Genomic DNA, 26,172 nt, shown 5'->3' on the forward strand with positions numbered 1-26,172 from the left:
TTTTTTGTATTTTCACGAATTCTACTTGTATTTTTTACTCTTATTTCTTAGTTTACATAATTTTCTACATTTCTCCTTTACACTTTTGATTCATTTTCTTAACGTACGTTCTTCATTTACTTTTTTTAATTTCTGCATTTCTTTTACTCTTTTTTACACCTTCCTTAAATTTCAGTTAATTTATCTTTCATATCTTACTCTTAATATTATCCTTCTTTTAACATAATTTTTTTCTTTCGTTTAAATTTTAACCCTGTCATTGGAGGCTTTTAATGACATATTATCCTTCTATTATCTGTCATTTCACTTTTTTCCTTCTTCATATTATTTTTTTTTTTTTAATTTTCTTCATTTTCATCAATTTTTAGTTCTCTTATATTTTTCATCACTTTATTCTTAACTCATGTTAAAATAATTTTCATGCAAAAGAAACCCAAAAAAAGAGAACACAGGAAAAAATAAAAATTTGGGGTAAAAAAAAAAACAACAACACAACACAACAAAAAAGGCAAAAATTACAAAACCTAGTCCCTAGTCCTCAAACCTACTCATACTCTTCAACTCATGGTAGTTTTTGTGAACATATATATCGGACAAATTTCCTTAACTCATAGGATCATACTCTTCAACTCATAGTAGTTTTTGTGAACATATATATCGGACAAATTTCCTTAACTCATAGGAAGAACCATATTCACCATTCACCATTCACCATATTCACCATTCTTAATTGGAAGCTTTCGAACCGGCACACCAAAATTTTAAGAGGGGTGGAGAAAAACATTTTTTAATAGTGAAAATTCCTTTTGGAGGGTTCATTTTAGAAAATTGCAGCATATATATATATACACAAATTTGTAGGACATGACTAAAATTTTTGGGTGGTTCCGCCAATGTGCAAAAACGACCAACCCACTGCAACAGTGACTAGGCCTGCTAGGGACCCCTAAAAACTCAAGAGCGTTAGTTCCGAATACTCATGAGCAAAAACGAGCATTTTCCTAGATAAATATTATGTTCGCAAAGAACTAGTATGAATTGAAGAGTAGCCCCCCAAAATAAAGATAAAAGACTCCAAACAATATGGAAATCATAGAAAAATACATTACATATATTAAAAATTAAAAAAAATAATAATAACTAAATATAAATGCCATGCTTTCAACAATTGGGCCCCAAAGAATTCCTGCAAAACAAGAATCCACGAATTAAAAATAGAAAAAGAATTGATGAAAAAAAAATAGAAGAGTCACATGATTTGGTACAGCCAGCAATTACCTCCCACCGCAAGGTTTAGGGACTAAACATGCCTATTAGAGAGCTCATTTACCACTCTTGGAGGCTGCAGATTTATAAAAAAACATATCATATGAAAAAAGTAAATAAACCTCTATATGATAGCAAAACCTTGCAATGAATTTTTAACACAGAGCCTTAGATATTTAAAATAATATAAAATTGTTGGAGAAATGAGTTTATACCTATTTCGTGGAGTAGAATTTAAAATTCAGCTCTGATGGGGATTGAAAAGTCTGGACACTCTCAAGCTATTAAATAATGCTAAAAATAATAAGAATAAAAAATAAGAAAATAACAGGGAGGTCAGACCTTACTAGAATTTTTGGACTCAATTATATGTAGACTATTTGAAGGAGAGCATAACCTTAAAATGTTGTGGTTCAACTGCTAGCCAAAGGAGATACTTCAGCACATAAATGGTCAATTAGGTAGCGACCGCAACACTCCATTGGCCAAATGAGGTGCTGCAGCCATTACAAAATTGGCCAACAGTAGTGGCTAAAACGCTGCACAGCCATCGGGAGATCACTAAGATGAATGGCACAAATGTGAACAGTTATATATAACAAATAATCAACTACAATATGAAAAAAAAAAAAAAAAAAAAAAAAAAAGGAGTGGACAATTCAAGTGTAAAATATTCCTTAAGATACAATACAAAAGAGATAAGAAAACAAAAAACAAAAAATAAAAAAGGGTGCGAGAGTTAACAATTGCAATATATAGTGGGCAATATATTTCATCAATCAGTCAATGAAGAAAATTTAAGGAAATAAAAAAAACATAATGAAATTAAATAATTTCTCATCCTACCAAATACCTTGGTGTCTACGGATGTTGCCAACCACCATGGGATAGTGACAATGGCAACTGCACCTTCTCACGGCCATTGGGCAATTCCGAAGATTAGTCCAACCAAAATGACTCTTAACTTTAAGAAGACTCTTAAGAAAATCCTAAAAAGCATGAATAAAATTATATATGTAAGTAAAAAAAAAAAAAATAGTTGAGAAAAATATTGTTAATACCTTGTTTTCCATTATGGGTCAAACCGAACAATAAATTCCTGCAAAACAATCTCACATGCATTAGTAATAAAGATTTGTAATTCATAAGCCTGCACATATTAACATAAATTAACACCTGCACATATTAACATAAATTAACACCTACACACTATTGATTAGATATCATACATATTAATATTATTCCTTATGTAATGAAGAACCTAATTCAACAAAAGTTTTTTCTCTAATATTATCCCTTATGTAATTGAAGGAAATGAAAAAATAAATAAATAAATAATTTAGGGGAAAAAATAAATAAAACATCACTTTCTCACTGACAAAGGGAAAAAAAAAATAATGAAATAAAAGGAGAAAATTTAATTAAAAAATTGAAGAACACAAAACATTTTTGTAAAACAAAAAATAAAAGGGATAAACAAAACAAGAAAATAAATAAATAAAGGAAAAAGGCAGAAAAAGAAGATAATAAAAACACATGAAGATAACATATGTGAAGAAGAAAATAGAGAGATATTTTATATAGGAAGAAAATAGTTATGAAGATTAAAATAAAAACATAACAGGAAAATATATGAAAACTCTTAAAAATCCAAAACACCCAAACAATAACACAAACACACAAACAGGAAGGAAACAAAAAAGACGCCCAAAAAAAAAAAAACCACTAAAGAGGAAGGAAACTTAAAAGACGCCTGAAAGGCTAAAAAATGACAAGGCAGTAAACAAAATTAAATGTAAAAGGCCATGCAAAACTAGGCGAACTCACATAATAAAACAAACACCAATAAAGAAAGAAAAAACACAAACAAAGAAAAGGAGGTGATGGGCATGAGCCAACGTTACATGCACAAAACCTCATTTCTTTGACAGATTAAGAGGAAATAAGAAAATACGAGAAAATTAAATAGAAAGAAAATTTAAGAAAATCAAGAAAAAAAAAATCAATAAAGATAAAATTAAAATTGCAAAAAAGAGAGGACAACGTAACAAAGGAAGATTAAAAAATAATAATAACAAACAAACAAACAAGAGGAAGAACAGAAATTAAAATATCGGAAAAAAAAAAATTGAAGGAAATGAAAAAGTGTTTTTTCTCCTGTTTTTGGGGCTTTTTTAGGGTTTTTTTTTTGTTATTTTTTTTATTGCTTTTTCTTTATCGATTGGTTTTTCATCGTGGTAAAAATTGCACAGAGCCCCCTTCTCTTCGCTTCTGTCCCATTAAAAATTTTATTTTCACTTATACGATCTTTCTCTATCATTTTCTTCCCCGTTTTGACTAGACAAGAGGCACTGCTTCATTTCTTCCAAGAAGCGAGGGTACGCAGACCATCACAAAAAAAACGTAAAAACCAAAAAAACATATAAAACCAAAAAAAAACGTAAAAAACCAAAAAATAAAAAAAACGTAAAAACAAAAAATTAAAAAAAAAAAAATCGTATAAAATCTCCAGAAAAAACCAAAAAAGGGAAATAACTAAAAAAAAAAATAAGATAAATATCGGACTTTATGAGATAGACAAAAAAATAAATTCGAGTTTTCAGTCATTCTTGGTCAGGAAAATGCAAACGTTCTTTCATGCTTTCTTTTCGGATGAAGGAAAACAAGAAAAAATTCGGATGTCTGATTTTCACCTGAAACAACCTTCATGAGATAAATATCAGACTTTTTGAGCTAGACAAAAAAGAAATTCGAATTTTCGTTGTTCTGGGTCACAAAAATGCGAAAGTTCATTAATGCTTACAGTAGCATACTTTCTTTTCGCAGGAAGGAAAACAAGAAAAAATTTGAATGTCTAATTTTCGGGCAAAACAACCTTAACAAGATAAATAAGATAAATATCGAACTTTATGAAAAAAAAAGTATTTTCAACCGTTTTGGGTTACGAAAATGCGAAATTTCCTTTATGCTTTCATTTTGGAGGGATGAAAACAAGAAAATATTTGAATGTTTAATTTTCGACCGAAACAACCTTAATAAGATAAATATTGGACTTTATGAGATAGACAAAAAAATAAATTCAAATTTTCAGTCGTTCTGGGTCACAAAAATGCAAAAGTTCATTCATGCTTACGATTCATTTTCTTAACGTACGTTCTTCATTTACTTTTTTTAATTTCTGCATTTCTTTTACTCTTTTTCACACCTTCCTTAAATTTCAGTTAATTTATCTTTCATATCTTACTCTTAATATTATCCTTCTTTTAACATAAGTTTTTTCTTTCGTTTAAATTTTAACCCTGTCATTGGAGGCTTTTAATGACATATTATCCTTCTATTATCTGTCATTTCACTTTTTTCCTTCTTCATATTATTATTTTAAAAAAAAAATTCTTCATTTTCATCAATTTTTAGTTCTCTTATATTTTTCATCACTTTATTCTTAACTCATGTTAAAATAATTTTCATGCAAAAGAAACCCAAAAAAAAGAGAACACAGAAAAAATTAAAAATTTGGGGTAAAAAAAAAACAACAACACAACACAACAAAAAAGGCAAAAATTACAAAACCTAGTCCCTAGTCCTCAAACCTACTCATACTCTTCAACTCATAGTAGTTTTTGTGAACATATATATCGGTCATGTTTTTATTTTCCTGTTATGTTTTTATTTTACTCTTCATAACTATTTTCTTCCTCTATAAAATATCTCTCTATTTTCTTCTTCACATATGTTATCTTCATATGTTTTTATTATCTACTTTTTCTGCCTTTTTCCTTTATTTATTTATTTTCTTGTTTTGTTTATCCCATTTATTTTTTGTTTTACAAAAATGTTTGTGTTCTTCAATTCTTTTAATTAATTTTTCTCCTTTAATTTCATTATTTTTTTTTTCCCCTTTTTCTCGGTGAGAAAGTGATGTTTTATTTAATTTTTTCCCTAAATTATTTATTTATTTTTTCATTTCCTTCAATTACATAAGGGATAATATTAGAGAACAAACTTTTGTTGAATTAGGTTCTTCATTACATAAGGGATAATATTAATTGATATCTAATCAATAGTGTGCAAGTGTTTATGTTAATATGTGCAGGCTTATGAATTACAAATCTTTATTACTAATGCATGTGAGACTTCCCAATAGCTAGCACGTTTCAGCCGTACACACCCAATTCTGCGTTTACCCAGACACTACACAAAAAACAGATGACTGAAAAAAAAAAAAAAAAAAAAAAAAAAAAAAAAAAGGCAGTAAAAAATGCTTTCTTCAACATTTTTTTTTTTAAGATTTGATTGGACGAGAGGCACACTGCTCTAGTCGGTGCTAAAACTAGAAGTCAAAGCTAATTAATTGAGAATCTCATATGCATCTCCAAGGAGAATTTAAAAGCACACTGCTCTAAAGGAAGATTTCGTAGAATTAATGAGAATTTACAGTTGCGCTAAGACAGTATTCTTGTATGGAATTTGATGTATAGATTTTATGGTCTATATACATGTATATATAGGAGATGTATAGAGGGATGGGTTGTTAGGTTGTGCTTTGTCTCTGTCTTTTGTTTTTCTAAGTTTCTTTTCTTTTCTTTTACATAATTATAAACGCAATTTTGGTATTTCAAGGTTTGAAAGTGCGGGAATTTTGGAAAGACTTTCGTCAAAGTGGTCACATGCAACTTTTTTTTTAATCAATTTTTAACGTTTGAGATAGGATTTTTTTTTTCATAAAAAGGTAATAATTTTAAGGGGCCAACGTATATTTGCCCCCAAGAACTAATGAACAAGTTAGCTAATTTGCACAGGGAGTAAAAAAATAAAAAATTTGAATGACTGATTTTTGGTCTAAAAAACCGGAATAAGATAAATATGGGACTTTCTAAGTGAGACATCAACAGGGTTTCATTTGGGGCTTCAATAGGTTTCATTTAGGGTTTCAACGACGTTACATTTGTGATTTCAATGGGGTACTCAGGTTTCAACAATGATATTTGGGGTTTCAACGTTGATATTTGGGTCAAGGAAATACAAAAAATGTAAAACTTCTTTTATGCTTACGGTAGCATGCGTTCTTCTCGAGGGGAGGAAAACAAGAAAAAATCCGAAGGTCTGATTTTCAGTCGTACCAACCTGAATAAGTTAAATATCGGACTTTCTGAGATAGACAAAAAAAAGACATTCGAATTTTCGGCCTTTTTGGGTCATGAAAATACGAAAGTTCATTAGGGTTTCAACAAAAAATGTAAAACTCAGAGAGCTTTTCTATCTTGATGTCCTCAATTTGCTCATCACATAACCCCAGCAAACTTCTCTCTTGAACTCTTGGTAATTCGAGAATAGGAGCTGATGTTGATGAAGTATAAGTGCTCTCTTCCTTTTCCCGATGTGGTTCCTCTAGAACCTCAGTTTGCTCATCCTTCCTCTCTTCCACCTTGTTGTTCTCAGGAGTGGAATCCAATAAGGCCTCAGCTTGCTCACGTACCATGTCAAGGTCCAGATCAAATTCAAATTGAGCAAAGTATTTTACCAATGGATTCTTCAGACTTGGCTCACTACACATTTTAGCTTGCTTGAGGAATTTGTCAAGATCCAGGTCACATCCAATTTGATCAAAACACTCTCCCACCGAATCCTCAAGACTTGGCTCATTAGAAGTTTTAGCATACTCAAGTAGGTTGTCCAGGTCTAGGTCACCTCCAAATTCATCAAAGCGCTCTCCCAAAGGGTTCCAAAGACTTGGCTCACAAAAAATTTCCTCAACAATTTTCTTCATTCCTAGGTGTGATGATTGTTTGCTCATGATAATAAGTGCACTTGTCCTTCATGTATTTTCCATGAGGAGTGGTCACCGATTGACTTTGACACTCTTCTTCGTGGTATTGTTGAGGCTAATTGATGGGAGGTGGCTCCTCTTCATGAGCTTCTATCTTGGTAGCGTATTCCAATAGTTGCATATTGGCTTCATTGTGGCTAAGAAATGAGTATGATTGACCATGGAACTGTGGAGATGGCTCCTCTTCTTGGTGTTATGAAGGCCAATAGATGGGAGATGGCTCCTTTTTATGATAATGTTGGGACAACTTGATAAGAGATGACTCATAATCTGCAATTGAAAACATGGGACAAGTCTTAGTGGTGTGGTCAATATGGGAACATATGACACATACCTTGACTTGTGTAACTTGTTGAACAGAAGCACTGCTATGATTAGTCATAAGTTTCATGAACATGTCCAGCTTTTTCTCCATTGCAGCCATTTGAGCCTGAATTCCTCTATTGGTGCTCTCTTCATATATGTCTTTTCCTTTGAGTCCTTATTTCCCTTTAGATGAGAATTGTTGGGAGTTCTCACTTAAGGTCTCAAAAAGTTCTATGGCTTCCTCGCCGCTTTTCTCCGTCAACATGAAACCACAAGCTAAATCTACAAGACTCTTGTTAGGATCATTTAACCCCTCCTAGAATGCCAATTCCTAATCGTCTTGAGATATATTGTGATGAGGGCATCTGAGAAGTAGTTCTTTAAAGTGTTCCCATGCCTCGAAGAAAGGGTCTCAGTCGTTTTGTTGGAAAGTCAGAATTTCCCTTCTCAATTGCCTTGTCTTGTGGGCTGGAAAAAACTTCTTTAAGAACTTTGTGGCCATCTCATCCCAAGTATGAAGAGAACATGCAGCCAAAAGAATTGTACCATCTCTTAGCATTATCTTTTAAAGAAAAATGGAGAAGGATAAACCTGATTTCTTATAAAGTTAAACCCTGAACGTTCTGAGTCCTACAAAGATCACAGAATTCTCGAATATGCTAATATGGGTTCTCTGTAGGTGTGCCTCTATAGTGTGGACTCATATTGAGCGGCAGAGATAAATCGTAACTGCTCTGCACAATGGGCTGAAAATTAATGCATGAAGGCTGGTTGAGGATTTGGGGATTAAATGAATTTTTCATAGGTCTTCGCACTAGAGGTATATTGTTTCTCAACATGATTAAAATTAAAAGAAAATTAAATAACAAAAGAAAAATAATAACAAAAATAAATCAGATCTGTAATTAGTGCAGTAACTGTGCCGCTCTCTAGATGTGCGATCGATCGCACTGTGATGTGTGCTCGATCGCTCTAGTTGGGCGCTCAAGCGTACCTCCAGAGGCAAAATAGGAACTGCGGAAAAAACTAGAAAAAACATAAAAATTTAAAACAAAAATAAATTAAAGGAAAAAAATTTCAAACAAAATCAAACAATCCCCGGCAACGGCGCCAAAAACTTGCTGTGTCAAATACTACATAAATTAATAAATAATATTTAGTACGTTTTACTCGCAAGTGCACAATATCAAACGATAATATAGTGCAGCAAGTACGAGATCGATCCCACGAGGATTGTTGATTTTATTTAGAATTGATTAAAAATACCAAGTTGTTACTAAATTGATATTATGAAAAAGATATAAAAAAGATATAAAGATAACGTAAAGGTAAGGCTTTGATATTCACCTTTAATCATGCTCAAATAATATAACAATATGCCAATGATTCAATCATATTATGAATACCTAATGTTTGCCAACCTAAGGGCATGAGTGTATACTTCTTAAGCTATTGATTTCCCTAAGCAACGAGTTAGGCATGGGTGTATACTCTAACTCTTTTCTTTCTCAAAAGATTTAGCATGGGTGTATACTAAGTTGTTCTTTAAGAAAACATAAATCTATGAAAATTGACAAACACACGGAACCTAGGGCGGGTGTATACTCCAGGTTTTTCATGTTGATTAACCCAAGAATCCGGTGTGGACTTCTTTTATTACTCTTATTAAACCTAGGACTCGATCATCCAAATTGATTTAATTAACTAATACATACTACATGCATATAATAGCCAATCACATACATATGAGAAATTCAAGAAAACATGAATTAATCAAGTTAAGCATCACAATATGATTATCACAAAGGCGCCAATATTAAAATATTAAATAAACATAATTAGGATTTCAATCTAACCCTCCTTAAGAGTTAGTTATACATAATTAAAATAAAATTAAAAAGAAAAGGATTGTCTACGTTCTACTTAATCACATCAACATAAATAAGATTGAACACAACGATTCAAAATTCTTCCTAAAGTTTCAAAATGAATCAAAATAGATCACAACAGAGAATCGGATCAAAATGCTTTCTAAAATTTCATGAACAAATTATGCAGTAGTACCATACTCAGCTATCATTAACATTTTTCTAAATCCTAAATTATGCAGGAACACCATACCCAACTAAGCAGGAACACTTAAAATTTCATGAAAAAAAAATGTGGCTTTGTCTTACACAAAGCCAGATTTTTACACAAAAGGTCTTTGGCCTATTAACAAATATTCTATATCAACTACAACCCAATACTAGACCTACATCAAGCTACCTAACAGAATTTTAACAAAGATAATAGAACAATGACACCACCAAAAAAATCATTATACCCAACTCAAAAAAAATACGTCATCCAAAGAAATATCAGACAAAATACCTAGCTCAGCACTATATCTAGCAACCCAGCAAATACCCAGCTAAGCACCATACCCAACCGAATCAAAATACTCAAATCAGATAAAATAGCCCACCAACACACTTGCAAGAAAAATAGCAAAAAAATCTTACCACGTAATTTCCACAAATATAAAACCTTTTACCGAAATTTGGTAATGTGAATGCTGTTAAGATGCGTGATCTTCTCCTACATTTGCACATTGGATTGTTGGTTCCTGCTCCTGCGTCGCTGATTTCATTGTCTGATTGATCCATTGTGGGTATTAAATGGGTATAACGAAGCAGAAAAAGAACGATGAAATGGTTAGCCCAAAGAAGCAGAAGAAAAACGAAATGGGTATGTGGGTATATGGAATAAGAAGAAGCATGATGAAATGGGCATGTGAAGAAGAAGAAATGGGTTTCGATTTTCATAGCGAAGGTGTTTGTACACGTGGTCTGTTCGAATGAGTTTAGGGGTAAAATGGGCTTTTAGTTAAAAATTCCTCACATGCGCGGCATGTGCTAAGGGGTCGGGGTTTGTTAGGATTTCATAGAAAATCCTAATGGAAGGAAAAATAAATAAATAAATAAAAAAAAAAATTAAATTAAATTAAATTAAATTTGAATTTGAATACATCAAAGTGAAAGACTTTGAACATTGAAAGGTATTTGCAAAAGACATGTAACTTAATGGGGTAAGTGAAATTATCCCAAAAATATACATAAAACCACTGTCAATGTGAGTTAATAATGTTAAAAGATCTACTCATTTTTTTGGAGCCAGAGAATGCTCTTTGAAAGTCCAAAAGACCAAAAAAATAAAATACGAAATTGAAATTGAAAGGATGGGATGAATAAGATAAGATTTGTTCGTACAGAATTCTAAAAGAGCGATCTTGTGCAATTGCCGGCCTATTAAAAAAATTGTGCAATTGCCGGCCATACATTTCTCTACATTTAAATATAAACCAATACAAGTGGTAAGAACGCTGGGCCCTCACCCGTCGATGCTGTAGTGTGAAGATCGAAATGCACTGGCTGGAAGGTCGAATTTTGGCACCTTCCCGCCCCATACGAGCGGTACTCCATTTGAATTATATACTTGCAGTACAATTCGGACCCTAGACGGAGTTAAGATTTGATATTTTTCACACACAAAAAAAGGGGGGTCCTCTGCTTTTTTTTCTTTTTTCTTCCAAACTTAAAAGATTTTGATTTACTAACAAAAGTTACCAAATATCCCGGTTAAGATAAATTAATTATTATCTCGTTTAGAAATTATTTAGTGGAACGACCATAGATAACTTGAGCGTAAGTTGCTTAACACCGAAAAAATAATACTAACGAGGGCTCCGAAGGAACGTCTGACTTCGAAGCAAAAGCACATCAACTACTCTTTCCATTTATAATACTCTCGTGACTCCGACCCCCTTCTCTCTCTCCACTGTCCGGCTCTCCCCTTTACGAGTTTTTCAGATGAACTGGTGACTGACTCTTTTCGCTCGGATCTCACTTATGATTCCCCTGTTTCTTTCGTTTTTTAATTTCACGAATAATTCCACATTTTTCATTTTCAATGAGTATCTGGTAATAAGAATCTGTTCGATTCTGAATTTTTTTGTTTTTTTGTTTGTAGTTTTCGATCACTTTCTGTAAGCTGGGTCGATCTCTCAAATATAATTATTATTGAGGTTAAATGCATTATCCCCTCAATGCCGAAGCCCTAGTTTCTTGTGATTGTCTATAAACCTAGAGATGTTTTGTTTAACTTTTGTGTCTCTGATGTATAGCTTGCGCCTGTATGTGTGATTGGATCTATACTCTCCACCTCCATGTTGGGCGTTCTGATTTTGGGATTTGTTCATACCATTTTTATCCTTCCGGGATCTATTTTCTTCTTCATTCTTATTGACTTAATTTTAAAAAACAATATATTTATAAGGGTCTGGGATGATGAAACCTTTTGGTTGTTCCGCTGAACTTGCTCTCCGTTCACTGGTGTCTTAATTTGTAGTATTTCCTCCAGTTGGTTTCTTTCCTCTTGTTCCTTTTTTTTTTTTTTTTTGGTGAAATAATTGAAACGCTGCCCTGATATTAAGTATATTCTCACATATCTAAACCTTTTTTTTTATATGTATAATTTGTTACAATTTTGCAAATCTTGAGCAATATGATGTTACCAGTCAGCGAAGCCAATCCTTTAATGCCTCTGTGTTTTTGTATATTTGCAGTTTCATGAAATCATTGAGGAGCTCAATGTAATGTTCATGTAGACCTTATTCAGTTTATCATGTCATTTAAGCTAAATGACGATTGATATGCAACCGTCTATGGCACAAAGTGTGGGAACTAGTAGGTCTTCCTTTAGCTCTAGCAATGGTATTGAGGATACTCCTTTGCACAACTCTGCTGCCATTTCAAATGCGGATGATTACGACAGTGATACTTCTAATTTTGCACCACCGTAAGTGTCATGTGTTCCTTTTGAGCTATGTTATGACCACTTCAATGATTTATTTTCTTTCACAAGTGATAGGCATACTACCTTCCCTTTCACTTCAATAGTTTTTCTTCTTTAGTTTTTAAAAATGCGTATTCAATTGCTAATAAAATCAAAGTCAAAGCATGACCTTGTGTGGCTAGTTGTAAAGATCTTTAGTAGGAGAAATAGCAAATTTTTGCATTTGAAATTTAGGGTTTAGTTAGAAGTTATCCTTAGACTGCTGAAACTCTTCATTAATTGCTTCAGAATTTGTGCCACGGAAATCAAAACTTCCCTCCCATCCCTGGTGGGGACTTCGACTTTCAGCCCACTCCTTTGCATATGTTTTATATACCTTATTGTGTTTGCTTGTTCTGTTTTTTGTTTTTGCATTGGGCATGGATGTCCTCTTGTTAGTAATTTTTCCACTTTTGCTTCTTTAAATCAATGTTTAATGTTGTAAAGGTCATGTTAGATGCAGTTTACTTGTGTACAAATTTTTACAGCTGCCACCAGCCCTTATCGCCAAGCGAGTCCTCTTCTCCATGATAGGGGGAGGGTCTTGGTGTTCAGCACATGGGAGAGGGAAGGTCATCTCCCATGTGTACCTTACAATTTAAGATTTTTTTTTGGGGGGGGGGGGGGGGGGGGGGTGTGGGGTGGGAGGGCCGGGGGGGAGGATGCACTTTGTCCTGCCATTAACTTTAGTAAACTTTATTCTTGTTTCTCGCAGTACACCAACGACCCTTTCAATGGCTATTCCAGATGAACTTGCTGGTGCTATACCCGTGCTTAATAGATTCCAGGTGGGAAGATTTGTCTTATATTAACATGATATGCTCTCAGCCTAAAAAGTAATGCTTCCAATTCAAGATTTTCTTCTTACTCGCTATAATTAAATCAGCTCAAACCACATCAAGCACATCATTTCTTGCTCTAGGTCCATGTTTGTTGGTATTAATTCTCTTCAAAGTCATTTGTTCTTCATAGGTGGAGGGATTTTTAAGGTTGATGCAGAAACAGATTCAGTCTGCTGGAAAACGTGGGTTTTTTTCTAAAAAATCTGTAGGCCCACAAGTTCGGGAAAGATTCACATTTGAGGATATGCTATGTTTCCAAAAGGTAATGACATTCTCTGTTCATGTTACCATGTTCTGTTGTAACTAGCATACTCATGAAGACCTAAATCACAAAATTTTACAGGATTCTATACCAACTTCCTTGCTCAAAATTAATAGTGACCTAGTAAGTCGAGCAACAAAACTGTTCCAGATAATTTTGAAGTACATGGGAGTTGATTCATCTGATCGAGTTACTGCAGCAAATTTAGATGAGCGGATTGAGCTTGTTGGAAAATTATACAAGCATACTTTGAAACGTTCAGAGCTCCGAGATGAACTTTTTGTGCAGATTTTAAAACAAACAAGAAATAATCCTGATAGGTATGCCTCTAATTTGATACTCAGTTTTTATGATTAATAAATTTGGGGCATGTAATTATAGTGTTGGGATAATAACGAACAAAATGCCCCACTCCTTGAAATTCGTAATTGTTACAGGATCTCCTTTGTTGAACCTTTTATGAAGCAATGCCCCCAAATACACTGGCCAACCTTTCCAATTACAACCACGATCATTTCTATGATTGATTCTGCCTCCAAATACATAGCCAACCTTTCCAATTAGAACTACTATCATTTCTATGCTTGATTCTGTTTATCACACTTGATTTTGCTATTACAGGCAATACTTGCTCAAAGCATGGGAGTTGATGTATTTGTGTGCTTCTTCCATGCCTCCTAGTAAGGACATTGGTGGATATCTATCAGAGTATGTTCATACTGTGGCCCATGGTGTGAGTGTGGATTCTGAGGTTCGAGGGCTTGCACTAAATACATTAAATGCTTTGAAGCATGCTGTTAAGGCTGGTCCCAGGCATACAATACCAGCTCGAGAGGAGATTGAGGCACTTTTAACTGGTCGAAAACTTACAACTATAGTATTTTTCTTGGATGAAACTTTTGAAGAAATCACGTATGACATGGCAACCACTGTGGCTGATGCTGTTGAGGTACTTTTAAGCCTTCTTTACTGTTAGGTCCATCTGAATGTTTGTATCTATCTGTGTATGTGCTTTTTTGTTGAGGTACTTTTATACTCTTTCAAGATAGGCTTATTTTTAAGTCGTCTGTATGCACTTTTTTGTTCTTTTTTGAGTTTTAAAGCACTTCACATCAATTAAATTCATTTATATCCATTTCAGGAGCTTGCAGGGATAATTAAACTGTCAGCATACTCTAGCTTTAGTCTGTTTGAATGCCGTAAAGTTGTTACTGGCTCTAAATCACCTGATCCTGGGAATGGTATTGATTCTATTTACTTCTTGATTGTTTCTATGAGTCAGATTTACAGAAATAGTCATCTATTCTGGACTTTGTTGTCATGCAGAGGAGTATATTGGGCTAGATGATAACAAATACGTTGGCGATCTGCTAGCGGAATTCAAGGCAGCAAAGGATCGAACTAAAGCAGAAATTTTGCACTGCAAACTGACATTTAAAAAAAGGCTATTTCGTGAATCAGATGAAGCTGTGACAGATCCAATGTTTGTGCAGTTGTCCTATGTTCAAGTATGTAATTTCTTATTTCAATGACTAGTGATGCTCATTTTGAAGTTTACAGTACTGCTTGGAAAACATTATGAAAGTACCTTCTCATCTTTAAGTAGAAAATGTTGCTTTCATCAATGAGAGATGTATCTTTGATGTCCTAACTAAACGGTTTTCATTGTTACTTTTTTAGATTGTTGATATATAATTATTTTGTTACAGTTGCAACATGATTATATATTGGGCAATTATCCTGTTGGAAGGGATGATGCTGCGCAGCTGTCTGCACTGCAGATCTTGGTTGAGATTGGATTTGTTGATAACCCTGAATCCTGCACGTGAGTTTTGTTACTATGTCTTACTCCATTTTATTGCTCTTTCCTTTCTTTGTTGCTTATGCTTTTATGGTGTTTAACTTGCTTTCGTATTCATAGTGATTAGAAACATAGGGGAGTTTTTTTTACTTATCAATTTCCATAACCAGTTGTTTTGTACTATAATAATTTTGAATTTGTTGAGTAAATGTTTTCAGTGAATGGAATTCACTTTTGGAACGATTCCTTCCAAGACAAATTGCTATAACACGAGCAAAGCGGGAATGGGAATTGGATATTCTTTCTCGTTACCGTTCTATGGTAAGAATTACAATTTTTAAATGAGTAACTTGCTCCAAAGGGAAATTGTGTTATTAGTCCAATTGGCATTCTTCCCGTAAGTTTCCTTGTAATTTTACTATGAAGTATTTGCAAGATATTTCAACTCATTAGTATAAGATCTTATTATTTTATTTTAGCTTTTCGAGACCTCTCTATTTTAAAAAATATATATATCTTTTACTTAACCTTGTCTCCCTCACCTCACTCGGGGTAACATTTTGTGGTCTACTTCAAGTTTTTTCCCCTATTTTGGTTGTCTGGTTATTTTTTCATGCATGCACCATTACCTGTCTTCCACTTAAAGGTTAATCCTTCTGCTATCACTATAAGTTCAACTAATTGCAACAGTTCCTAACTGAAAATTTTACATTTGCTGTTTGCTAGGAACATTTGACAAAAGACGATGCGAGACAACAATTTCTGCGGATATTGAGAACACTTCCCTATGGGAATTCGGTTTTTTTTAGTGTTCGGAAGATTGATGATCCTATTGGGCTTCTGCCAGGACGAATAATTTTAGGCATTAATAAGAGGGGGGTAAGTCTTAAGTTATAAATTTTATGCACAGATTACAAATTTTTTTTTGCATTGTGGCCTTCCATCTACGTTTTTTTTTTGTTCATTTGCCCGTAGGTACATTTTTTCCGCCCAGTTCCAAAGGAGTATCTACATTCTGCCGAGTTACGAGACATAATGCAATTTGGTAGTAGCAATACTGCTGTTTTTTTTAAGATGAGAGTTGCAGGTGTTCTTCATATATTTCAATTTGATACCAAGCAGGTATTGATCACCTCTCTTATTTATACACCAGTATTCCAATACTAGAGTTTCTTGGCCTCTGAACTATTTTGTAGTTTCATATCTTAGTAGTGATTTCTCCATTGTTGTAGGGAGAAGAAATATGTGTTGCTCTTCAGACGCATATAAATGATGTCATGTTGCGCCGTTACTCTAAAGCCCGCTCTGCTACTAGCAATTCGATTAATGGAGATCTTTCTAACAACTTTAAACCTCCCAACGTGGAAGTGCATGAGAAACGTGTTCAGGACTTGGCTAAAGCTCTTGAAGAATCTCAAAGGAATGCTAATAAAGTAAGACTTCAAATGAAATTCCAACAAATTGAACTATGGTTGAATAAATTGACCATGAATAAAAGCATCCACTCTCATATTCCAAGGTCACTATCCCATGGGATTGGGGGATAGTAATTGATTCTTTAGCTGCTGCTTTGATTGTACATATATGAGAAGAAATCAAGAACAAATCATTATGGAGTTATACCATGCCAAACTATTGAAATCTATACTTGCTCAACTAAAGTAACACCAAGGTCCGACAATTGAGCTATATAGGTAAAACTGCACCATCTAAGTTTTTTTTTTTCTTAAACAACCTCAGGTTAGCTAAGACTAAATATTTCATGATTGCTTGGACCCTTTTGCTCTTGGTGGACTGATACATGTACTGGATACTCATATCATCAAGTTGATGCCTAGGTCTGGAACCTGGGTGTTCTCTGAGAAGTCCTTACGTACTTGCCAATTAGGCTTCCTATTTGTGCAGTAGAAATGGCCTTCCTTAGAGTCCATCTAGGTCCTCATGGTTAGAGGGCTTCAATTGATGGTAAGATTAAAAAAATTGTATAAAAGATTCTTTTATGTATACCATCATTTAAGAAGTTGTAATGTATCTCTCTCATGGAACTACAACTGAGATTGATGTTGAGTTTTTTAAATTTAGTTGCTGGAAGACTTGCGGGATAAGCAAAAGCAAGAAGTAAAAATACAAGAAGATCTAGAGGAATTGAAAGAATCCTTGAGATCTGACAAGCAAAGCCTGGCAAAAGTTACATGTGATCGTGACAGACTTAGATCATGGTGTGATGAAAAAGATAAGGCACTTCAGGTCAGTATGATTGACATTGTGGAATCAGCATTTATTTCTTTATCCTAGCGCTGACTTTGAAATCTATTAGGCTGCACTGCTGGAGAAAAGGAGCATGGAAGCGAGGTTGGCTAAGTTGGGGGATCTTATGATAGAGAAGAATACCAAAAAAGATTTGATTGGGGCTGATACCCAGGTAAAGTTTGTTGGAAATGAATTTCATGCTTTAAATATAGATGTATCTGTTAAGAGTTAATTCATGTGTAAAAGATAATCTCTTTTATCAACATAGTGTGGTTTCTATGTGATTGACAAATAAATCTTGGATTATGGGTGGTGTTCAACGCAGTTGTTAGAAAAGCTCCAAGGTGAGTTAAAACTTCGTAGTGAGGAGTTGCATGCAGCAGAAGACACTATGAAGAAGCTGGTTAATGAAAAAATATCATTGGAAGAAAAGATATCTGGACTTGAAAAGAAGAAAGCTGATGAGGTATTACTGTTTGTACTTGAATTTGGTGTTAGAAACCCCTATTGTTTTCACGGGTTATGAATTTATATGCATAGTAATTATTGAAATGCAGATAGATTTTCTTGAGAAAAAATTTGAGCAAGAACGTAAAGCTTTAAAGTTTCAAGTACTTGAACTTGACAAGAAGCTTGAAGGGGTCACAAAAGAGTTGGCTGTTGTTGAGTCAACTCTTGCTGTCAGGGACTCTGATTTGGCTTCATTACAAAATAATCTAAGGGAATTAGAGGAATTGAGAGAAATGAAAGAGGTTTGAAACTTTTCATCTTAGTCCTAATTCTTTATGTCTTAGTTTCTACTTTAATTGCATCACAATATTTCAGGCCTTGATATGAATGTATCTTCAACGGAGTACATTTTGCTTATTACTTTCTACTTTCATTTAGGACATCGATAGAAAGAATGAGCAAACTGCTGCCATTTTGAAGATGCAAGGGGCTCAACTTGCTGAGTTGGAAGTGCTTTATAAGGAGGAACAAGTTTTAAGAAAGCGTTATTTTAATACTATTGAAGGTTGGCATTTTCTAAAACCTTCAAAATGAAGTGCATTTTCAGCAGCATTAGATGTGTTGGTCTTTATTTTTGTTAGTTTTGAAGAATCTTTATAAATGACATGAGCAAAATATTGTTCCTTTGATACTTTTCAGATATGAAAGGCAAGATCAGAGTTTTTTGTCGATTAAGACCTCTTAATGAGAAAGAGACTGCTGAAAATGAAAGAGATGTACTCACAAGTCTTGATGAGTTTACAATTGAACATCCATGGAAAGATGATAAAGCCAAGCAGCATATATACGATCATGTATTTGATGGCAGTGCTACCCAAGATGACGTGTTTGAGGATACAAGGGCAAGTTTGATTGAGTTTGAATACATTATCAACTTAGGGGATCTTAGCTTGTAATTTTCTCATATATATATATATTCGAATTTTAATTCGTAATTATGTCTTTTACTTTTGTTATTACAATGCAGTATTTGGTGCAGTCTGCTGTAGATGGGTATAATGTGTGCATATTTGCTTATGGTCAAACTGGTTCTGGAAAGACATTTACAATATATGGATCTGAAAACAATCCTGGACTTACTCCTCGAGCTACGGCAGAACTATTTAAAATTATAAGACGAGATGGCAACAAATTCTCATTTTCATTGAAGGTAATTTTTCCCAATGCCATATCTTGAACTATTATTACAGCTTAAATTATTTGTTCAGTAAACTTTTGCATCAATTGTATGATTCAATTTATTTAGGAGTTTGAATGTTACAACCCTTATCCAAAATCAAGTTGTAGTTGTTGCGCTCTTACTGTTCCTCATCTGCATGATAATGTTTCTAATTAGTTGTCCATCTGTATGATTTGTATATAGTCTTAGAATTGACATCGATCTTGTATTAATGCAGGCATATATGGTGGAGTTATACCAAGATACACTTATAGATCTTCTTTTACCAAAAAATGCTAAACGCTTAAGATTGGATATTAAGAAAGATTTAAAGGTAAGTGTCGTTAACCAGTGCCCTTGTGATTTATATTCTTATGAGAAATATCATATTCGTTTCAATCTATTAAATGGTTAATGTTATCATTTATGGTTGGCCCAATTAACTGACATCATTCCCCTTAAGAAGTTGCTCATGATATATAAGGTATTTTGTGATGTTAGGGCATGGTATCTGTAGAAAATGTGACTGTTGTATCAATTTCAACATTTGAGGAATTGTGGAGCATTATTCAAAGAGGATCTGAACAACGGCATACATCCGGAACTCAAATGAATGAAGAAAGTTCAAGATCTCATCTGATACTCTCAATTGTTATTGAAAGTACCAACCTTCAAACTCAGTCGGTTGCGAGAGGAAAGGTATCATCATTATCAATTATATTATCTTATCTATGATAAGATCAGCTTTTATGCACTTCGGCTATGGTGAATGTACATGGTTTTACATATACTTTGTCTCGCTCTTTTGTCATTCAATGTTATGAAGGATTAATTTAAGTGTGTGATGATGTAAACAGTGAGATTGAAGCCTTGTCTTGGTTACTTGTTGAGTTGTCTTTTTATTTTTATCTTTTTAGTGTTTGACCACCAAATGATTTTACATGCAGTTAAGTTTTGTGGATCTTGCTGGTTCAGAAAGAGTGAAGAAATCAGGCTCTTCTGGTAGTCAACTTAAGGAAGCTCAAAGCATCAATAAATCACTTTCAGCGCTTGGGGATGTTATTAGTGCATTGTCTTCTGGTGGTCAACACATACCTTATAGGAATCACAAGTTAACAATGTTAATGAGTGATTCACTTGGTGGTAATGCCAAAACACTCATGTTCGTTAATGTATCACCAGCTGAATCAAACTTGGATGAGACATACAATTCCCTAATGTATGTTTTCTGTCTGTATTACTTTGTGTCTATTATTTTCTTTTGGGGTGCGCTTGGGAAGCCTGGGCATCATCCTTCCCTCTCCCTCACTAGTTATCCTTGAAGTTGGGTGACAATTAACTGCGTAGGCTAAAACTATAGGAAATACACTATTGCAAAAGGTTTGCTTCATACTTTCTCATCCTTAACGCATATGGGATCCTATCCAAGTTTATAAACAAGGAACTATGGCCTGAGAATGTGAACTGTCATTATTATAAATATTTATGTTTATTGCTTGATCATTTTAAAAAATTTCATGATTTTAAGTCATTAAGCTTTATACTTTCAATTCTAACTTTGCTAGTGGCATATTAATGTAGGATAACCTTTTTTTTTTTTTTTTTTTTTTGGTGTGTTGCTATGGATTACTTTTAGATCAATTGGAAATTTAACATCTTGCAGCCTTTGACACTGCCTTGATTAGCTATTGTTCTTTCCTTTTATGCAAGTGTTTGTTCTAACAATGCTTTGCCTCTATGCTTATACAGGTATGCATCTAGAGTTCGATCAATTGTGAATGATCCAAGCAAAAATATTTCATCCAAAGAGGTAGCCCGATTGAAAAAGTTGGTTGCTTATTGGAAGGAGCAAGCTGGTAGGAAAGGCAATGATGAGGAGTTCGAAGAAATTCAAGAAGAACGTCCAGCAAGAGATAGGACAGATGGCCGTCATTCCATGTAATGTTTCTATTATGCGAGTTGCTTGAAGCTTTTCCTATATATGAAAAGTACTTGAGAAGTTGCTAGTAAGGGCTTTGGGACACGTGAGCTAGGGCATTGGCAAGGTTGCCAATATTGGTGAACATAAGCAGGATTAAGTACCGTTTAAGCTACTATCATGTTGTGAAGTCTTGATCTTGCTCCAACATTGTACTAAAGCTAGAGGTGCTGTAATTAGTTTAGCAAGATTTAAGTTGTATAGCCGAATGGTGTGTATATTTTGCTTTATATATCCTACATCTCATTGGTGACAATGAGTCCATTGATAAGAACTTTATTGCACAGATAATAGACTCAACTTTAGTTTTTACATTTTAAATTACAACATAATTTCTAATGTATATCATTTTTTAAAAAAAATAAAAAATCTATATTTCTTGCATATCAATATTACTATAACTATTAGTGATGCAATTTAGTGAGTAATAATAAAAAAATATTGTGAATTAATAATTATAAGCCTTATTAATACAAAGTTGTTCCATAGGATTTTACTATTACTATTATTTACGAATGATAGAAGAATAAGAAGAATATTTAGCACTAAAATATACCCATTACCCACCATTAGTGAAGATGGATAAAGTTCATATATCCCTTCAAATTATTACCCAATGAACAATGTTTCTTCAAACTTTCAATTATGATAATATTTTTCTCAAATTAGCAAAACATTGTCAATGTCCTCCCAAAGTTGGCAAAAAGAATAAATAAATAAATAAATAAAACATAAATCCCTCTAGATTACTCACTAAAGCAAAAAAAAAAAAAAAAAAAAAAAAAAAAACCATATAAATTCGAAAAAATAATAATTTTTAAAAACAAAATTTTTTTTATTTTTCTAAACGAAATATTTTTTATCTTTTATTTTTTTAAAACGAAATTTTTTGTTTTTTTTTTTCAAACGAAAAATTTATTTTTTAAACGATTTTTTTTTTTTTTTTAAAAAAAAAAAACTATTTTTTTTTTAATTGTGTTTTAAAAAACGATTTTTTTTTATTTTTTATACGGAAATTTTTAATTTTTTTAAAAAGGAAGTTTTATTTTTAAAAAATTATAAAACAAAAATTAAAAATAAAAATGAAAATTTTCAATTTTTATAAAAAAAAATCATTTTTTTTTAATTTCTTTTCTTATAAAAAGGATTTTTTTAACATTTTTAAATTTGTCCACCCTTTGGATTATATATATATATATATATATTATTTTTAGGTTTTTTTTTAGAAGTTTTAGTTTTAGTTTTTTTTTATTATTATTTTATTAAGGATAGTTTTGTCATTAGAGGGAACATGAAAATGTTTTAATAGTTTGAGGAGACTTTGTCAATTGAGTGGTAGTTTGAAGAGGTACGTGGACTTTCCCAATTAGATTTGTTAAACATTTTGAAAGCTATTTTTTTATTTGAAAAGTATTTGATGTATAGAAAGCAAAAAATTGTTTTGAATTCACTAAAAAAAATTGGGTTAATCTTTTGAATTTTTTTTTTTTTTTTTTTTTCAAAGAAATAAACCTCCCTCTTTAAAAGGAGGGAGTGAGGGACAATTACTATTCCATGAGAACATGGGGTAATTACTAGAAATTATTATGGGGTATGAATTATAAGGGGTGTATTGCCCACATTCGGCTGGCAAAAAAAAAAAGAGAAGACTGAACAACCCATGAACATGAGTTGATAATTATCTTTTTTGTACCAATTTTTTGTAAAAGCACTTGAATGAATTACTTTGGATTTAATACAACTTACAAGTTGATCACGTCTCGTATTTATCAAAGTTGACCATGCTTTTTTTTTTTCATGGGAAAGAGCGTTTCGGAGTTGGCAAAGTATAAAAAAGAAGTGACAATTTATCTAAAAGAGGTAGTAAAGTAAAACGTATGAGTCACAGGATGGCGTATAACTTTTAAACAAGCTCTGTTTTGTTTCGTTTTATTTGTTTGTACGTATTAATAGTTTTACCAAAAAGATTGAGCATTATTAAAATGCACTGCGTTGAGAGCTTATACAAACAATCTCATATCTAAAAGACTAAAAGATGTAAAGTAACTCACAAAATAAACCAAAAAAAAGGGTAAAACGTACGAGTCACGGGATGGCTTATTTAAAACAAGCTTTGTTTTGTTTCGTTTTATGTGTTTGTATGTATTAATAGTTACCAAACAAGATAAGCATTATTAAAATGTACCGCCTAGAGAACTTATATATATATATATATATTAGTGGTCGTTCATTCAAAGTCGACAAGGGAAAGAGCGAGCAAACATGGCGGAGGGCGGCAATTTGAAGTGTATCCCGGTGATCGATATGCAGGAAATCGAAGATCTAGAGCAGTATAAGAAACTGAGAGAAGCATCCCAAGAATGGGGTTGTTTCAGGATCGTCAACCACAAGATCCCCGCAAGTCTGATGTCAGAGATGAAGAAAGTGGTGAAAGAGCTGCTTGATCTTCCTATGGAAATCAAAAAGCGCAACACCGATGTGATAGCTGGCAGCGGCTACGTGGCACCGAGCAATTCCAATCCTCTTTATGAGGCCTTGGGGCTCTATGATTTGGGCTCGCCTGAGGCCGTGCGAGCCTTTTGCTCTCAGTTGGATGCCTCTCCTCAACAGAGGTTTCTTTCTTTGCTCATCATCTTTCTTCCCTTCTAATCTACTATCTTCAATTTTCTTTCTTGTATGGTTCTTCTTTACTTATATTCTTCTTCTCTCTCCTTTTTGATTCGTTTAAGATTCGACTTCCTTTCCAGTTCCATTGTATCCTACACACACACAGATACGGGTGCATTGCACGCGCACACCCGTGATCTCTTTAACCAACCTGGCCCACATCATATTAAAACAGACCTCCCTTTTCAGCTTGGGTTTGAAATTTTCAAAGTCATAGAATACATGTATTGCAAAATAGGGGAAAATTGTAGAAATTGCTCTTCAATTATTGTTTAAAAAAAATTGTAAGGTCGGAGAAATTGGGAACGAGCTTAGGCATTTTGAAGACGAAGTTAGCTACCCCGTTTCAAAGTATAGGAGTTCTCAAGGAATGGTTATAGTTTGTACAAATTTCAATGAAATCTACAGAAGTAATCTTCAGAAATACAAATTTCATTCATTTGATGCATTTCCTCCTTATATTGTTGGTTGTTCAGCCCTTTTTTATTGTATTTTATTGTAATCCCTAGGAAGTCGTTTTGGTTTGTATTTGGTATTTTTTTGATGTACTTAAAAAAAAAAAAAAATTATTTCCATGTTCCTGTTACTGGGAGGTTGTCAATTTCGTAATGCTAATCTGTCGATAAGAAAACATGATCTGTAGTAAAACAATGGACTCCCGCACCTTAATTGCGCAAGGTAGCGTCAGTTTGTGTACTCACTCTGTACTCTTAAAGGATAAATTCCAGAGTCCTATTGTTTGTCACGGCTTTGTCGCGGGGTTTAGCCTCAAAAATTTGTTTGCAATCAAGAAAATTAGAACCTTAAACCTAATGGAGATAACCAAAGTAAGAGGCTTTTGTCACTTGAGTCAACCTTGTGGTTAAAATTGCCCATTTTAAGGTGGGTAGAGATTTGAAGGCTAGAGCAAGTATCCCTGACCTCATTGTCAATGATTTTCCTTCCCCTCGCGTTGGGGCTAAAAAAACTCACTCATCTAGAAGAAAAAAGAAAATCCCATCAGTGCAAATGGATGTGTTTTTCTTGAAGCTGTTTCGTACCCATTAGTTGATTCTACTTCCGCTTCTCTTATTGCCAGGGAGGTAATAGAGGCGTATGCTCAAGCAATACATGAGTTGGCCATTGATTTAGGGCGAAAGTTGGCCAAAAGTATGGGGTTGGTCAGTGACCTGTTCAAGGGATGGCCTTGCCAGTTTAGGATAAACAAATACAACTTCACCCCTGTAACTGTAGGATCCTCTGGTGTACAAATACATACAGATTCCGGATTTCTAACCATACTTCAAGATGATGAAAACGTTGGTGGTCTTGAAGTCATGGACGAGTCTGGTGCATTTGTGTCAGTTCATCCTTGCGCAGGCACCCTCCTTGTCAACCTTGGGGACGTTGCTAAGGTAGGCTGTCTTCCATTTATTTAATTAATTTTATGGTAAATGTCATTATGATGCGCGTGTTTGTTGGTATGTATGTTCAAGGCATGGAGCAATGGAAGGTTTTGTAACGTGAAGCATCGAGTACAGTGCAAGGAAGCAACCATCCGAGTGTCAATCGCTTCATTTCTCTTAGGGCCGAAGGAGGCAGCAGTTGAAGCCCCACCTCAACTCGTGGACTCTGAACACCCGCGTCTGTACGTCCCTTTTACCTATGAAGATTATAGAAAAATCAGAATTTCCACAAAATTGCAAGCTGGTGAAGCCCTCGAACATCTGCGAACCCAGTCCTGATCAACTGGCATGCACCCATCACTTATATATGTATTTTCACCCAGCCCCCATTATAGCTACGTTAACTTATGTCAGCTAGCTAGTTAATATTGACATGATATTCTTCAAAATATATTCCGAAGAATTTTATGATTCTGGTCAGGCTGGGGTGAATTTCATCCTCTAAATATCATAATAAACAAAGAAAGCACCTGATGTAGCGTAAGACCAAATATGTAGAAAATAAGGAACTAACAGAAAACACACAGGTGAACATTAGCGTGAACGGAGATGTTAATTAACTGTGAAGAGAAACATACACCACAATGGAGAAGTCTCATCTCACAAGAATATGGAAAATTCAATAAATTTATTCAAAAACTACCATCTGTGAGGTCGATTACACGCTTATATGGTACTACCTGCTTATTGAATATAAGACTAAAATTAAAGAATAACAAAGGATTGAATAATGATAGACTAAGAGATAAATGATAGACTAGGAGATAATTCACAAGCTGTTACGTTGATCTAGGACTCTATCCCATAGAGAAGACTCATAGTGTTGAAAGTGAAATCTGCAGGTAGTTGATTATCCTCACGATAGGGCTTGGAAACTTGCAGTAATTCAGGGAATGGCATAACGCTCAAGTAAAATTAACAATACATTTTTCTCCCCAAAAAAAAAAAAAAATTAAATAACAAATAGTCATTCCTATAAGTGAT

At 33.6% G+C, this 26,172-nt stretch overlaps 2 protein-coding genes and 1 non-coding gene across 5 annotated transcripts; all 3 read left to right on the forward strand.

The window, feature by feature from the left end:
* The first annotated feature begins 7,746 nt into the window (after positions 1-7,746).
* On the forward strand, positions 7,747-7,854 carry LOC132173164 (small nucleolar RNA R71). The gene has a single exon (XR_009439259.1). It is a non-coding gene; the product is annotated as a small nucleolar RNA R71 (small nucleolar RNA).
* A 3,289-nt stretch (positions 7,855-11,143) lies between these two features.
* LOC132168901 (kinesin-like protein KIN-14E) lies at positions 11,144-21,332 on the forward strand. 3 transcript variants are annotated; one of them, XR_015911318.1, is made up of 25 exons: positions 11,144-11,258; positions 12,006-12,238; positions 12,990-13,062; positions 13,247-13,378; positions 13,460-13,698; positions 14,000-14,327; positions 14,520-14,619; positions 14,705-14,886; positions 15,088-15,203; positions 15,398-15,500; positions 15,906-16,058; positions 16,155-16,301; positions 16,412-16,612; positions 17,262-17,426; positions 17,497-17,601; positions 17,755-17,895; positions 17,987-18,181; positions 18,318-18,444; positions 18,579-18,781; positions 18,907-19,089; positions 19,337-19,432; positions 19,600-19,797; positions 20,046-20,317; positions 20,848-21,143; positions 21,242-21,332. XR_015911318.1 is itself a non-coding variant. In XM_059579989.2 (24 exons), exons 2-24 carry the CDS (start codon positions 12,081-12,083, stop codon positions 21,038-21,040), a joined length of 3,810 nt encoding a protein of 1,269 aa, XP_059435972.2. In that variant the 5' UTR covers positions 11,144-11,258; positions 12,006-12,080; the 3' UTR covers positions 21,041-21,332. The 3 variants fall into 3 exon arrangements, 2 of the variants coding, with proteins under 2 accessions (XP_059435972.2, XP_088368774.1); XM_059579989.2 differs by having other exon boundaries at positions 20,848-21,332; XM_088512648.1 differs by lacking the exon at positions 17,987-18,181 and having other exon boundaries at positions 20,848-21,332.
* Positions 21,333-23,289: 1,957 nt separating this feature from the next.
* Positions 23,290-25,608, forward strand: LOC132168900 (2-oxoglutarate-dependent dioxygenase DAO). Its single transcript, XM_059579987.2, has 3 exons — positions 23,290-23,688; positions 24,822-25,137; positions 25,219-25,608. Exons 1-3 carry the CDS (start codon positions 23,339-23,341, stop codon positions 25,465-25,467), a joined length of 915 nt encoding a protein of 304 aa, XP_059435970.1. The 5' UTR covers positions 23,290-23,338; the 3' UTR covers positions 25,468-25,608.
* The last annotated feature ends 564 nt before the right edge of the window (positions 25,609-26,172 follow it).

Source organism: Corylus avellana, chromosome 1, assembly GCF_965113065.1.
Source record: "Corylus avellana chromosome 1, dhCorAvel1.hap1.2, whole genome shotgun sequence".
NCBI lineage: Eukaryota > Viridiplantae > Streptophyta > Magnoliopsida > Fagales > Betulaceae > Corylus > Corylus avellana.

What these genes read in the sequence shown, in the direction of transcription:
- LOC132168901 (XM_059579989.2), top strand. Translation starts at nt 12,081, where the DNA reads ATGACGATTGATATGCAACCGTCTATGGCACAAAGTGTGGGAACTAGT. An exon ending in ACTTCTAATTTTGCACCACC is followed by an intron (nt 12,239 to 12,989) that starts GTAAGTGTCATG and finishes TGTTTCTCGCAG; the next exon opens with TACACCAACGACCCTTTCAA. An exon ending in ATATGCTATGTTTCCAAAAG is followed by an intron (nt 13,379 to 13,459) that starts GTAATGACATTC and finishes AAAATTTTACAG; the next exon opens with GATTCTATACCAACTTCCTT.
- LOC132168900 (XM_059579987.2), top strand. Translation starts at nt 23,339, where the DNA reads ATGGCGGAGGGCGGCAATTTGAAGTGTATCCCGGTGATCGATATGCAG. An exon ending in GATGCCTCTCCTCAACAGAG is followed by an intron (nt 23,689 to 24,821) that starts GTTTCTTTCTTT and finishes TCTTATTGCCAG; the next exon opens with GGAGGTAATAGAGGCGTATG. An exon ending in ACCTTGGGGACGTTGCTAAG is followed by an intron (nt 25,138 to 25,218) that starts GTAGGCTGTCTT and finishes TGTATGTTCAAG; the next exon opens with GCATGGAGCAATGGAAGGTT.